The following is a 16,420-nucleotide window of genomic DNA, read 5'->3' as shown; positions in this document are numbered from 1 at the left end:
GGAACAACAATTTACCTGAAGATGATAAGTTTTAATTGAAAAATAATAAGTCTAAATTTGAGATTAACAAAGCAACTTTTATGGATACATAATAAGAAGTAATATTTATATTAATTAAAAATGACCATAATTTATTTGAAAATGACACCTATTTACTAAAAAATAACATGTGGCAAGCAAAGGTGACATGTGACGTCGCAGGTAGAAGTGAGGTCGCAACAACACGTGGTAGTCATCATCAAGGTGGTAGGGACATGTGAAGGTGGTTGCCGGTGATGATGTGGCGACTGAACAAATTCTGTCACTAATCTGTTTCTGTCGCTACTAACATTTTTGTTTTTTTTTTTGTAGTGTATATGGGTAAATGTGATGAGAGATTATGGCAAAAGAGATAGAATAAATAATTAAGAGTAAAATTTGCAAAATAAATTAAATATTAAGATAAATCCAAATTGAAGTTTATAAAATGGATCATGTCCCTCCCTGAATTTGATGCTTATAAATAAGATTGGAAGGAGCATTATTTAATAAAATCAGTCAATTGAATATTCAAGTACTATCTTCTTCGGACTTGAAATGTCTCTAGATTTCACAATCTCTGCTCGCTTATTCATCTAATCATTTTATTCATAAACATGATAAATTCATTACTTCCAGAACTTACATCTAACTAAAAAGACAATCGAGAGTGTATCACCTCTTGCATCGCACGGGTACAGCGTCTAGTTATAGCCAAAACAAAAGTAATTAAATAATCTTAAGGTTCTGACTTGTAAAGACAATATAGTCATTTGGGCGAAAACTAGGTGTAATCTAACTGCAGGAAATCCTAAATGTAAGGTTAAGAGGGAAAGGAAAGATTTTCTTAAAGTGTTTTTGATTATTCCCCAAACATCCTTGTAAGGCCTAGAAAGAAAACTAGGCCAAATTAAAGACCAGGCTCTAAATAGAAAACAGAGAGCATCGAAACAAGATGATCACAAGCATCCCTTCCATCAGAAGTAATGTAGAGCAAAAAAATCAAAAGTTACAACTAATAATCGCTAAAGTTAGGACACGGGTACCCCTTGGGGTATTGAAAATAATGTCTGGAGAAACAAACCAAATACAAAATTATGCAGCAGAGGCAAAACCTAAGCAAGACAACTAGTGCGCTAAGTGAACTGAATCTTAGGATTTATAATATCATTTGAGGTTGTGGGTAGAAAAATAATAAATTTCCAGGTTCTTGTTTTGCAAGATTCAAGACATTATAGAAGTTGGAATGGATCTAAATTTATATATGTGGTTCATCAATCACCAGTTGTATAATATAATATTGGTTAACAAAAGTCAAAACATAGGTAGGGATTAGCCCTTGGACTTTTTCACACACATAGTATAAGATTTTCCACAAGTTGTTTTTAGAAAATTCTTTAATTTTAGCCTAAGAATTCTAACTAACATACCTGTGACAATGAACAAGGAAGCTGTGAATGACAAGAACACAGCTGCTTTATGACGAAATTAAAGGATGTTAAGAAAAAAGAAATGTGAGTCTTATTCTAAGTCCTGTGTATAAGTAGAAATGAGACTCATTATTTTATTCTATCCATTTCTAATTTATCTTTGGAAAGTATTTCGGATGATTTAAATTTCATGATGAAATGAAAATCTTATAAATAAAATCAAATAATTCACACAAGGAAGCAAACGACTTTAATTATTCTGTTGTGAAATAATTAAATAGTTTTACATAATGAAATTTTCACTTTATTTTATTTGATTTGCATGCAAGTACTTTGGTTCATTAGGTTTTCAAGTAAGGGTGGAAACAGGCCAGGCCAAACTAGGCTTCACCTTTAACAAGCCAAGCCTGTATGGAGGCTTTTTAGCCTGAGCTTGGCTTGCGACCTGTCATAAACCTTTTATTAAACCTGGGCCTGGCCTGTAACTAAACATGATCTAGCCTGAAACCTATTAAAAAGTCTGTATTTTTTAAAATTTTAAACATATATAAATTAATTCAAAATTATAACAACTCAATCCAAATTATCTAAAATGCAAACATAAAATATGAAACCAAATAAATGCTTCAATTAATTTTTCATTCAATTTAGAATGATATTCATATATCCCTCTACCTTTGGTATGGGCTCAGAGTGCACTAAATTTGCATATTTCCATGTTTATATATGTGAGGTTCGTCTGGGAAAAGGAAAAAAAAAAAAAAAAGTTATGTTGGGCAATGAGCAAGACAACTAGTGCGCTAAGTGAACTGAATCTTAGGATTTACAATATCATTCGAGGTTGTGGGTAGAAAAATAATAAATTTCCAGGTTCTTGTTTTGCAAGATTCAAGATAGTATAGAAGTTGGAACGGATCTAAATTTACAGATGTACTTCATCAATCACGAGTTATATAATATAATAATATTAGTTTAACAACATGGAATGGAAACAAAAATCATAACATAGGTAGGGATTAGCCCTTTGACTTTTTCACATCCACAAAAATCATAATATTGGTTTAATTTTTGCCTAGGAACTATAACTAACATACCTGTGACAATGAATAAGGAAGCTATAAATGATGAGAACACAAATGCTTTATGAAGAAATTAAAATACGTTAAGACAAAAAAGGTAAGCCTTAGCCCTGTATATAAGCAGCAATGATACTCATTATTTTATTTTATCCATTTCTAACTTATCTCTCGAAAGTATTTCGGATGATTTAAATTTCATGATGAAATGAAAATCTTATAAATAAAATCTAATAATTCACACAAGGGAGCAAATGACTTTAATTATTCTGTTGTGAAATAACTAAATAGTTTTACATAATGAATTTTCCACTTTATTTCATTTGATTTGCATGTGACTGCTTTGGTTCATCAGGCTTCCAAGCACAACAATATAATTTTGTCAATTTTAAGGACCTTCATACAAATTCTTTTTCAAGAAAATGAAAGGGGAAATTGGAAAATAGAAGAAGGGTATTTTGAACATTGTATAAAACATTGTTGGAATGTCCAGGATCTGGTATTTTAAAAGGATGGAAGGCCCATGCATTCAAATGGATCCATAATAATTGTATGAAAAATAACTATGGCTTGGGAATCCGACAAATACATTCCATTATTTTCTGTACTGTAAACTTATTTTTTAACCAGTAATCCATTATTCACATTTCAGTCCATTCCTACCATGAACCTTGGTGCAAAGAAAGTGGAGATCTCGCTGGCCCTAAAAAAGCTAGGGGGAAAAAAGAGCTGAGGATGCCAAAGTTTTTTGTTTTGTTTTTTTAAAGGTTGCTAAATTAATAATTAAATATGATTGATATACTACGCCTAGAGCCGTCAAAACGGGCCGAGTCCATCGGGCCAGCCCTTTTAAACCCTTTTAAGTAGAAGGCCGGGCTTGTATTTTAGGTGGTTTAAAAGGAAATTGGGCTTAAAAGGGCTAGCCCTATAGGGCTCAAAAATAAAAGGGCTAACCCTTTAGGGCCAAAGGCTTGCCCTTTTAAGCCCGCCTATTTTTTTATTATTATCAATATATTTATAAAGTTATATATTAGTCTTTTATGAATAAGTTTAAATTAGAAAAATACTTAGAAGAATTAATACTCAAGCTAGATAATTGAAAAGAATTAGATGTCTTCGATTTGTGGAAGAATAATTAAAATCAATTTTCAATTCTTTCAAGAATGGCAGCTGATATTCTTAACATTTTAATCACCATAATAGCTAGTAGATCTTCATTTACCATCGGTTTACATATCTTAACAAAGTGTAAAACTTTTCTTATTCGAAGAAATGTTCAGGCTCTTATTTGTACTTATAATTACTGCATAGTTTTATTTTAGATAAGGTAAATGAAGACAAAAACCTTAATATTTTTATCACTGAAGAAGAGCTCATTTGTAGTAAAGAACAATCAAATATTGCTGATCTTGATGATACTGATGAAGATGATGATAAAGATAATAATTATGTTGATATTGTTAATCTTTAACTGCTAGATTTGATCTTTCTGTTTTTCGTGTTTTGTTAGATTTTGATTTTTTTAAATTTTGGATAATAGTTTATTGGCATTTAATTTTTTTTCTATACACCACTAATTTATTTTACTTATATTTATAATTTGAATAAAAAATCTTAGAAGTTTTGTTGTTTTATTTTTTATTTTAAAATAATTAAAAAGAATTTAAATTTTAAAAAAGAACATAAAAGGGCCAGCCCTTTTAAGCCCTGTGCCCGCATGTCCAAGGGCCGGGCTTTAATAATTAGATAATTTTAAGGTATGTGGGCTTTAAAGGGCCGGCCCTTTTAGACCCTGACCCTTCAAGGGCTAGCCCTTATTGACAGCTCTAACTACGCCTGGTGTTCTATAATATTTATCCAAACTTGAGAACTCTCACATCACATAGCCACCTAATAAACACTAAAAATATCAAATTAATGACTAAGATAATAATTTTAAATAGTTATATAATATTTGTATAATATGTAAATATAAAAATTTCTAATTTTATTAAAAAAAGATATCGTGCAAAATAAAAAAATCAATTTAAAATCAAATTGAATTTAGAATTATCTTTTAATAAAGATCTTTGAAACTTACTTTTTTTTTTTTAATCTTAAATGTCATTTTAACCTAAAAATTTCCCTTTCTTAACAACATATATACATATACACACACACATATATATAAAGAGACATGAATAGAAATTCTACCCAAAATAAAATCCCGATGCGGTGCGTTTCAGTGTGCCGGCACCCTAAGCCTACCTTCTTCCTCTGAATCTTCCCCTTCTTCCCCCCCCCCCCAAAAAAAAAAAAAAAACCTATCGGCCTCACGTCACGCTCCATTGGCTTTTCATTCAGAAGGGACTTATCGGAGTCATCGCTTCGGATCAGATATCGTCGGCGTCGCTCTCTTGTGGGCCATACAAGTAAAGACTTGGTATGATCTGTTTATGCTTCCATATACTTCCGTACGAACCTTGTATTTTGAATGCTCACTAGTGTCAGCAGGGGATTATGCTAGATAGACATTATCGAATAGTATCTTTCAAAAAGAGATATGAACATGAGGTTAGATAAAACTAGTGTCTTCTGAATTACCTAAGGCCAATAAGCAAACAGAGAATAACAAATCCATGGATATTTAGACTCGAGTCGAGAGGAAAAGCAGTGTTTTCTTTTATGGAACAATAGGGGATCCTTTTGAACGGCCCGTTATAATGGGAAGGTCTTGTATGTTGAATTTAATTTATCAAGTGTATGATAAAATACATGGACGTTCTGGAGGACATTATGCTCGTTAGGCAATAACTCCTTACTACGTGTGATGATGTCCTCTCCCATTTGAAGTTTTTGAACAACATGAACTTATGAATTGCCAGCTGTTACAAAGTTATGATGCTACCCTTCACAAAGTTAGAACATTACTTGTAACCTTGAATTGCTTCTGTAATTAAAAAGAGAGGCCATTCAGAGCTTAGAAATGTAACTTCTTCTTTTGTTCCGGATATCAAATGTCCAATGCAGTCACAAATTTATCCTGCAAGTGCTTTTTGTAATAACAATGTTAACTTTAATTTTTTATCTGGCCCTTTTCGACTCTTTTTTTTGGGTGGCCATTAACTCTATTTATTGAACTTTTATCTATATTTGTCTATGCATTGATTCCTTGTGGTAAAAAGAATTCAAGCAGGGTTTTTTATTTGAATCACAATTTTGGGCCCTTGGTACTGAATGAATGAGTACATATGGGTGTGTATTGAAAATTGAAGATCTTTTGCAGCATTGGTATTGTTCAATTACTGAAAGAAGCAGCCATTAATTCGAATTACAGTGTTTAGTTTCATTGGTTCTCATCTAAAGGCATCTGAACATTGGTTGGTTTAAATGAAGATGATGGATCATGGTTAAAAGTATTCACCATGCTTCCAAATGAATTGGACAAGACATGTATTATTAAGTATGAGTACTTGGAAGTGGGACTTTTACCCCACCCCCTCCCATAGTGGGAATATCGGTGTTCCATGTAATTTTTTGACAATTTTATCATCTTAGAATGTCGCATTGGGTATTATGCTTGTGACTCTTAACAATTTTGATCAATTAGATTATGAGTAAGAGACGTGATATTTTATGGGTTATCATTTCCAGCTATCTTCTGATGCACTCTGATGATACTTTCCTCTTCTCCATGAAAATATTTGGGTAGAATGTTGATATGATATGAGCATCTGCACTTGTATGAATTATCATGTAACTCATGACTTGTGCTTTACCATATGACCTCGTTGCTTCTCAAGTGTTTGTTAAAGAGAGTGATTTTGAACTTTGACGGGGGTGAAGCAAATATTGTGTCGGGAGAGAAACTTTCCCCTGCATTTTGATTCCGAGTCACAATCTTGATTGAACGAAAACATGAGGTTTACTGTAATTTCCAGATTGCTTCCTCGTCGCTGCACTTGGCCCAGTACATACGCAGTTGGGAATTGTCGTGCATTCCAACCTGATTTTGTACCCGGATATCCAAAGGCCAGGCGAAAAAAGTACAAAATTCCTCAATTTTATGATCCATATGGCCCCAGACCTACTCCCCCAGAGAAAGCTCTTCAGCTAGCAGAGCGAATTGCTGCACTGCTTGGTAAAGCACGCCGTCAGATTATGCCTACTTTGGCAGAGAGACCAAGGCTTCCGAAGTTGCAGCCAATTTCAACAAAAGGCATGGACTTGGCTTCACAAGGTGGTGAGGCTGGACTGAAGAGTGAGGAGAAAAAAGCAGAAAAAACAGCATTTGACGTCAAGTTGGATAAGTTTGATGCTGCAGCAAAGATCAAGGTGATTAAGGAGGTCAGAACATTTACCAACCTGGGTTTGAAAGAGGCCAAATATTGAAAAAGTATGCGCTGTGCTCAAACAATTAGGGGTCACTAAAGAAGAGGCAAATGACATGATAGAAAAAATTAAAGCTGCTGCAGGAGTAGCAGTTTTGGAGTAGAAGGGTTGTTTGAGGCAAAGAAAACTAAATTAAACTCTGTAGGTTGAGGCAAATAAATTACAAACTCTGTAGGTTGAGGCAAATAAATTACAAACTCTGTAGGTTGAGGCAAATAAATTACAATTTGATATTGTTTTGAGAATTTTCCCGTAGGTAGATATTGCTAGAGCTTACTGTTTGTATTTTTTACGGTTGAAATTTCAGTTTGTCCTGGAGGTTAATCTTTTTAAATGGTTCTGTGATGAACTCAAATTTATACCAGCCGCTTGCCAACTGTATTCTTACACTCCATGACTCTTGTGCGCATGACTAATCCATGGTAATTAGTTGATCTTGTATTGGTTAATTTTTTTTCCTTTTTAAGTTTTATATGCTCATTTGATCTATAATAAGTCAAAACATGAGATAAGCCCTTGAGTATCATATTTGCTGGAACAACTGAACCTCTTTCTCTTCTCCCCTGTAGGGAAAACATGAAAATGTTATGGAGGTAGCGGTTAATTAATGCCAAGTCTGATTTTTTCTGGTTCCCTGCAGTAGGAGTGAGTTGAAATATTTGATTAATGCTAATTCATGTCCATTTCAGTTCATGGCTCTTATTTATTTTATTTCCCTTAAGTCTATAAATACTTGTTCATTTTTTTTTTTAAGTAAAAGGACAGAATGATATTGAAATTAAAAGGATTACAAAGTCCCAAACGATAAAACCTGAGTGTCATAAGAAGATTTTAAAAATAAAGGAAGAAAAACTACTCTAAATTTATAACTCTTAATATTTTTGGGGGGGGGGGGGAGATCTCCTTCCAAACTGAATCAGCAGAAGGAGGAGACTTGAGTGGAATCCTGATGAAGCATTTTTACATGCAGCTCACAGTTAATGATTGCAGTTCATGATGCACTAACAACCCAAAATTTTGAATCCAAAGAAAGGAAGCTCTTAAGCATAGCCAAAGAATGATCTTACCTTGGTAATTTCTGCTTCTCCATAAAAACTCTTGTAATGATGGTGAGTGATCCTCTGTGCCTACTGATTTTACTGCAATAAGATTTCTGATTTATGTCGAAAGTTATGAACGTTTTATTAGCACAGAATATTAAATACATCTTAACCTTTTTTTTTTTATGGGCCAACGTTTTGTGTTTATTCTCTTAACCCATGTAAATTGTGGGGAAAACCATTTAATTTAAATATTTAATAAATGAATACGTTTTATAATATATTTTTAGAAGTATTTTCTGAAATATCTCATACAACGCTATGAAAACATATAAAGTAATACGTAAACTATAATATTATAAGATCAAAAAATATAATACATCAATATGTTGACATATAATGAGATACATAACCAACCATACTATTACTATTCATAAATCATCAATAATTCAGCTAGGTTTTTTTTTTTTTTTTGACTTCATTCATTATGCAAAGAAACATGCATAGTTTTAACTTAACGTCCTAAAATCTTCCACGTTGCGCGGGGAGGGGATTCATGAATACCTGAAATTTGCGCACATTTTCACAAGCACCAACCTTGTCAGTCCAAAAGGATCAATTATGATTCCTCCAAGGCGGGACAAAGGAAACAGGAAAAAAGAAAGAGTATAAGTACCTAAACAAAATTTCCTAATCATGTCCTCCCCTTACAGTAATACAATAATCACATCATAGTCTAAAACAAGCAATACAGGAATCACATTATAGCCAAAACAAAAGTAATTAAATAACCCTAAGGTTCTGATTTGTAAAGACCACATAATCATTTGGCCGACAACTAAGTGTAATCTAACTGCAAGAAATCCTAAATATATGGTTAAGAGAGAAAAGAGAGACAGAAAAACCAAAAACATGTATCCTTCACAGCAGATGAACGATCCATAAAATCAGTCACCAGACACGTATGACTTATCCTCGTAGTATCTCTTCTCACTCTCTCCCTTCTTTTCATTGCGTTTCTGCATGCATAATGGAAAACATTAATGACAATGATACTAGAACGAAAATTGTAAGCCCATGACATGAGGTAACACTACATAACAAAAGCATGATATACTGATAAAAAAAAAAAACTACTGTTGTGTTGAGATCCTGTGAGGTAAATAAGGGACAATAGGACATGAATAAACTGAAAATCACTGAGATTCCAACAAAAATTAGAGGGAGAAGAGGCAAAAATTAGAATAAAAAGATTATTTGATCCGTCACCCCCCCCCCAAAAAAAAAAGGGAAGAAATACCCAAGATAGATGGAAAATTAATGGAAAGTTACAATCATCACTGTAAAAGTGCATCTAACATCTTCATCTTCGTTTTTAAACATGTGACTAGGTGCTAGTTTTTGAGATCAGGAGTAATCTGGACAGAGGCTTCCTGAAATAGTTTATCCATGTTAGTTGTACGAAGCACCAAAATCAAGTTGTTATGAATGAAAATTTCTCTCCATTTTTCTATATTCTTCTATGATAATCAACTGCAATAGGTTTTCCGCCATCATTTTGAAAACATGGGTTCCTATTAGTGCATGCATGATACAAGGATCCATTAAATCGTTCTTTCTTTAGTAATTCTAAAGTCACCTCCAGATCGTGGTGCAAAGCAGCTTGGTAGCTTGCAAGGCTCAAAATTTTGTAAGATCTCAAGTTCAAATCCCATCTTTGCAAAAGTTCAATTCAAGAAAAAGAAGCGCACACAAAAAAGGGACCAACGGTATCACAAAGGCAGAGAGAGATGCGCACCATGAGCAGAACCTAAGTAACAGAATAGCATAAAAAAATAATACACTTGAATGCAAAACGCATGGAAAAAGATAATTACCTGGTAAGCCTCATGATTTGCTACAATCCTTCTAATTATTGTAGTTGTTGTGATATCTAGAGGACTGTCTAGGATTTGGAAGATGCCCATGCTAATGGGAACAGCATATGGATTGCTATTTTCCTGTATGAAAACCAATGTCAGGAGCCACCTAAATAGTGTGGTTCTATATCTAACAAAAGCAGGTTAGTGCCTTCTGTGGGCACCAGCGCTGAAATCTATAAGGATCGGAGACTGATTTGGTTAAATAATTAAGGGTGACCGGATCTGGAAAACATTCCAGATCTGGCATGAATAATTACTGACCCAAATCTTCTTTTAATCCCCAGATTTCTTGCAACAGATACTTCTTCTTTTTCTTTGTTTCACTTTCTCACCTTCTTTAGTTTATAGTTACGCTTTTATTACCCCAATTATTGTGTTTTATTTTCTTCTTTCTTCCCTTATCTGGTGCATGGCCTGCGTGCTATCTTCTTGCTCTGGTAACTATTTATTTTTTGGTTCTTGCCCTTTGTAATTCAGATTATTGACAGTAAAATAAGAGTATTTTTCCATGAAATTTTACCTTCATCGGTAACATAAGTAGAGATAACTGTACATATATCAGAATTTGGCATAAGTTATGCAAACTTGCCTTCTGAAAATCGTTATTTTCTGCTATGGTACCATGGACAACTAATGAGATGTTAAATGTTGTGATCTGCACTCAACAGAAATTCAACTATCAGTACATCACAACAATGGATGCATGCGTAATTACTTAACTACAGCTTTTTAAAATATTATAAACAGAAAAGCATCAAAATTAAAATATTATAAAAAGAAAAGCATCAACACTTCATATTAAACTAAAGATCTCTTCAAACATATTAGCTAAATAGCAGCTACATCTTTGCCACTGAACCTAGCAAGACACCTTAAACAACGCAGCATTTAGAAGACATGTTTTGCAGCTGTGCTGACAAACAAACATAAAATAAGCTAATTCACGTGCTAATTTCATCTCCTGAAAAGGGATATGTTATGAAAGAATGGAAGGATTCTAGTTCCCTCAAGCCCTCCTCCCACACTTATTTTCTCTAGCATTTAAAATAACCTAACAATGGCTCAAAACTCAAAACATGGAAAAAGAAAGATGTCATGTACTGGTTGTCATTCAGTTTAAAGTTTAATACTTCTAAATAGATTCATAACAGATAGACCAATTCAATTATTCCCTCTATTAAATGATCATTGATCAAAACAACATTACCCATATGAACAAAGAAAGATTCCAAAATAAGTGAACTGCTGAATTTATGAACTAACCATATCCTTTGAAATCTCCCATGGTGCCCCAATTATAACCTCATCCACATAGCGGCATGCTAAAACGCTTAGACTTCTCTCATGCAGATTCATGATTGGACGATGTGCTCCTCTAGTTGCACTATAAAGCCATTAGCAAAATATGTCAAAATTGTCTAACATTAACAATCCTAAGCATAATGGAAACATGTACATTAATAGAAGCTTTACTTATGACAAGTCTAATAAGTATACATGTTTTGAGCGACGAGAAATCACTTTAAACAAACAAGGTCCTGGGATAAGTCACCAAGGAGGTAAATGACTGACGTTTTTGAATGCCAGATTGCCGTCTATTCAGGGAAAAAATTTGGATGACCCAGTGCCATAAAGTAGTCTCCATTGATGCAGTGTTTTTGAATATGAAGTTTTGTTTTCACCTTTAAGGTCCAAAACAAATTCCCCAGCCAATAAGATTCAATCTCAACTCAACAACATCAAACCAAGGACATCCTCCATTATCTTCTTCAGCATATGGAACATACAGTGTGCGATTAGAAAGAGATAAACTACAATGCTGGACACAAGTAGGAGCAATACAACCTTTCCAAAGATAAAAGGCTTCAATCTACAAGGTACTCAACCTCTTGGAAGTCTTTTAAACAAGAGGGTCTCAAAAAAGAAATATCCCTTGGTTACTTCCCAAAGGAACTTCTAAATTATAAAGGCTGCTGAAGAGTCTGTCAGCTAACAGAGAAAACAGGAATATCAGAGAATGTCTATCCAAAGCAAAAGCTGCTAAGATGGTTGTGAATAAGTTAGTCTTGAAGAACAAAGAAGAACAGCATTACTATGGAGTTCATGATGTTTCATCATCCAGTAAAAGAGGTGCGTCATCCACAAATTGTAGAGAAAAGTTAACACCTCTGAACTAACAAGAATATCCTTAGGAAGAGGCTAAGATCCATTCCAACAGTCTTAAAATTATCCAACAAACTGCTCGCATGAACGTCTTAACTGATTATTTGTCAGAATGAGGAGAAAGTGCACAAGGTGACATAATGAATGCTGAAAAGGACTAGAAAGAAGCATGACCTTCATCTGACATCCTTAATGTTTAACCAAGGATGTGCTATACAATAGGGTAAAATCCTAATTCCTATTTATGATAATTTAACATCCGTAGAGTTTTTCCTCCCTTATTTTGGGAGATAATAAGACAACTTGAAAAAGCATATAGAAATAGTGACACAGCGCACAAGCACAAAACATCTGGGTAGAATCAATGAGCAAAGAGAGGGAAGGAAAAAAAAAAAAACCAAGCAAAGGAAAAGATGCATTAATTGAGAAAGATTAAAAATAAAAGCAAAGCTTGCCAATCCCATAGCATGGAGATACCATCTTGAAAACCATTGACTAATTGCCATGCACGATCCAAAAAGACCACATTATCTTGGTGCTTTTTTATAACAAACGGAAGTTTGCATCAGGACTTTATGTATATCAGAATTTACAATCTCTGCTGTGTTCAAGTGGAAGACTTTGTGCCTAGGGTGACTGTAAATAGTGTAAGAATTTCTGGAGGATAAAATTAGTCGTATAAAAGGGTAGCAATACAATGATTTAAACTGCCTAAAAGAGTAAAAATTAATCAAATAAGAAGCACAATATAAAATAACAAGCAGTCGGGAAATAAAGAGTTTAAATAACCTGACAGTCTGATCAGTGTGAATTCCAACAAGAAGAAAGTCCCCAAGCTTCCGAGCAAGCCTCAAGATCTGAGCAACATGAAAGCCAATAATCAAAAGGTATAATAGTATTGATACTATTATATAACAGTAATGATACTATCAAGGGGGAGAATTGTCAACGAAATCTGCTCTAATAAGAGATAGTAAGTAAAAGGCATCGATGAAAGATAAATCTCAAGACGAGAAATTTTCCATAACGATTCATTTGCACAATGAAAAATGTCCAAATGCAAGAAATTTACCTACAACCAAATATCCCGAATTTCAAATATTTGTTAACTACAGAATGACAAGTAGGAGTACAGAATGTCCTGCTATTCATGAAACCTCTCTTCAGCCAGTAACCCACATCTTCAGTCAAACTAAACCTGATTTGGGGTTACTGACCTGGCACCAATTACCATACCCACCTTGTTAATTTTATTTATCAACTACAATGCCTTATTATATAATTTAATACGTTGAACTTCAAAGTGCTAAGAAATTAGCACTGCCAACGCAATATTCTCATCACTATGAAGTCCAGCAACACGCCAAATAACAGCAGTCAAGAAAGTAAAGAAGGCAATTGAGTATGAAAAATGCAAGATTGCATGCATAGCAGCATACCTCCACATGTCCAGCGTGGAAGAGATCAAAAGCACCATCCATATAAACGATGCGAGCATTAGGACCTGGACCCTGGAACAAGAGGCACGAGAGCAAGCTAAATCAGGAGTAGCAGATGTGCCAAGCATGCTGTTTTTTCCCATAAAATGTTATTAAATGAGAATTTGGAAAGGAAGGGAGGGACAGGACATCATTTGAAAACAGCCAGATAACAAGGAAATAAGGAAATTGATGAAAAACTTGAGTAAGAGCATGTACATAAACATACCCTTCCATTTGAGAACTGGACAATTCTGCGAGATGTGGGAAGAAAATGAGATATACGAGTTGCACTCGCAGATGCACCATCTTCCACCTTATGGCTATGACCATGGCTGAACTGTCTTTGTAAAGAAGAGTGATTATGACTATCACTAACAGACCTTTCTCTCACGCAGAGAAGCATTCGACCTGCACAAAAAATTGTTGAATTACCGCTAAATGCGTATCAATGTAGTATTATGAACAATAGCCAAACAAAATTTTGATTGGAAAAAAGTCAAATACTCGAAATGAAAAATATAAAGAAACAAAAGCTTGATGATATGTTTCACAACCAGCCAACATTGAACCAAACTATGTGCAAAACCAGAAAGAAATAATGAGGTGTGCCACAGGCTTCAGTTTAATTCCCAATTTTGGGCCAAAAAACCACAATTTCAATGCAAAATGCAAGAGATAATTCAAAGCGGCGATAAGTTGAGAGTCCTTTTCTCCATTAGAAATTTCACCTTTTGCTAAAATTGGAAATTGGAAATTGTAACATACTAGAATTCTAACAAATAAGAAAATCCAAGAAGGAACACTATCCAATGCTCTAAATTGGATTGAAAACGGAGCAAAGAAATGGCTTTGTTCTTTTCTTTCGCTCTGAAATCTAGTATTAATACCAAAATGATCATTTTTGTCAACTAAATTATCACTTATTGAAGATGAGGCAGTATTATTGTGGAAGTTACATATAAATTTTATGCCCTTTGGGCAATGTATTGGGGTCACTCAATTATTTCATATTTTATGATAACTAAGTACTTCTCTGATTTTAAAGTAGATATTCTTATACTCCATAGACCTGAGATCAATTCCACTGGAAAGATAATATCAAAATATCACGTTCATCTCACTGAGACGGGTTTTATTTCCTTGCCATTTAGCAATTTACTTTTTCAATTTTAAATTTTTCTTTTCAGTTTTCACGACATACTGATCTATGATTCAACTTTACTACAATTCTTCAGTTGGGAATGCTGATGAAGTTGATCCTCTCTCCACATAAAATTTCAGTCAGTACATAGATAAAAGACTGACCCTCAAATTACAACCACATACCAATTGCATAGCCTCCACGGTATTTCAGTGATATCAGATCAACAGAGGCAACAAATAACCATAACTCTTACCAACTATATCTGTACTTGAGACTCCTTCCGTGCGCTTTATTTGTTTATATCGACCAGCCTTTTTTGCAACGGCGTAAGCATCAGTTCCATCAGGCAGGACACAAGGATCGTCTCCATGGATAATGTAATCTATCTTGTATTCATCAAAAAGCTTTTTCATGAATTCTTCAGTTATAGCATAAGGTGCCTCAGTAATAACCTCGTCAACCCATTTGACAGCATTAACCATAGTTAACCTACAACAGCGTACATATTTTTACCTGTTAGGAAACTGTTGATAAACCATACAAATTTTCAACAACAAATGAAGTAAGTTGCTCCAAATAAGCGCAGATTGAGAATAAGATGCAAGGCATCAAACATCAAAGATTCCTTCCAGGAAATGCTGGATCCCCACAAGCATAGCAGTTTAAGCAAGTTTCTAAAAATAATTAATACAAATTTGCCAGGCAATATCAAAGCAAGCTACAAATCCAGTTATACAAATTGTCGGATATAGAAAATTATTTCATGACAGTCAATAAAAGTTTGATAAATTGTTAGCACTGTCATAAGTTATAAATATCCAGCTAACAGACCCGTCAAAGACTATAAGTCGGAGTGAAATTAGGCAATAAAGAGTTTCGATTGAATAGAAGTACAATTGCTTCTGTAATTGGTACACCTCCTACCAAAAATGGCAGCAACAAGCAAATTATGAGTGGGAAGGACAACAAACCTCTCATTCAGAGGAGTCACGGGAGGACCTTTGTTAGCGATAATTTCGGCGTCGCTGACAACACCAACGACCAGCTGGTCACCGAGGGCACGAGCTTGACGCAAGGCGTTACAATGGCCATAATGCATCATATCAAAACAGCCATCCATGTAGACACGAATAGGTTTTTTCCTCCTCCTCTTCCATCCTCCCAGAGGCAAAAGATTCTGGGGCGGCAATACTCCGCCTGAGTACAACCCATACAGTGAAACTCCCACCAATACGCCTCCGATCAAGCACGACGCTAAGATCTTCGCAGCCAAGCGCTTCTCTTCCGGTTCAACACCCATCGTCGGTCCCTCTTTCGCAGCAGCACCAACGAAGGTAAAGTAATTTCTATATCCTATATATCAAAGAATAAAGTTAGCTCCAGAAAATTACGGAAAGTGATACCTTACAGATCATGATTCGATAATTTCGATTTCCAGAATTCCCTTTCAGTCTGGAGAATAATCATCCTTTTCCATTCCCGCCTAGCCAGGGACCTACTAGGGTTGAGATTCTTTTGGTTCTCTCTCTGTTTTTTTTCCTTTTATTCGGGGGAACATAGTGCCCTTTCGGCAACATGGAGTGAAAGTGAAATGGTGATATGGACTTTTAGATTAACTTTTTAAAAATAATTTTATAAAATTAAAAATCACTATATGAGATTCTGCATGAAAACATTTTTTTTAAGTATTTAAATAGGGTCGTCAGGCTTTTTTTTAAATTTTGAATATCATAAAATTACTTTTAAAAGTTAATTCAAACACCTATAAGTGTGAC

The 16,420-nt window shown here is 34.4% G+C and overlaps 1 protein-coding gene and 1 pseudogene across 2 annotated transcripts; one reads left to right on the top strand and one right to left on the bottom strand.

The window, feature by feature from the left end:
* The first annotated feature begins 4,846 nt into the window (after window positions 1-4,846).
* LOC114763077 (50S ribosomal protein L7/L12-like) lies at window positions 4,847-7,047 on the top strand (annotated as a pseudogene).
* Window positions 7,048-8,536: 1,489 nt separating this feature from the next.
* LOC114763082 (ethanolamine-phosphate cytidylyltransferase) lies at window positions 8,537-16,170 on the bottom strand. 2 transcript variants are annotated; one of them, XM_028952679.1, is made up of 10 exons: window positions 16,049-16,170; window positions 15,617-15,954; window positions 14,899-15,134; window positions 13,728-13,909; window positions 13,460-13,531; window positions 12,810-12,877; window positions 11,121-11,241; window positions 10,447-10,512; window positions 9,813-9,935; window positions 8,537-8,954 (listed from the first exon to the last, which is right to left on the bottom strand). In XM_028952679.1, exons 1-10 carry the CDS (start codon window positions 16,058-16,060, stop codon window positions 8,883-8,885), a joined length of 1,290 nt encoding a protein of 429 aa, XP_028808512.1. In that variant the 5' UTR covers window positions 16,061-16,170; the 3' UTR covers window positions 8,537-8,882. The 2 variants fall into 2 exon arrangements, with proteins under 2 accessions (XP_028808512.1, XP_028808513.1); XM_028952680.1 differs by lacking the exon at window positions 16,049-16,170 and having other exon boundaries at window positions 15,617-16,042.
* Window positions 16,171-16,420: the final 250 nt, after the last annotated feature.

This window comes from Neltuma alba, unplaced genomic scaffold (genome assembly GCF_004799145.2).
Source record: "Neltuma alba isolate B1F8T4 unplaced genomic scaffold, ASM479914v2 tig00011253_pilon, whole genome shotgun sequence".
NCBI lineage: Eukaryota > Viridiplantae > Streptophyta > Magnoliopsida > Fabales > Fabaceae > Neltuma > Neltuma alba.
The sequence above is the reverse complement of the archived record's forward strand: the minus strand, read 5'-3'. Positions and strand labels throughout refer to the sequence as shown.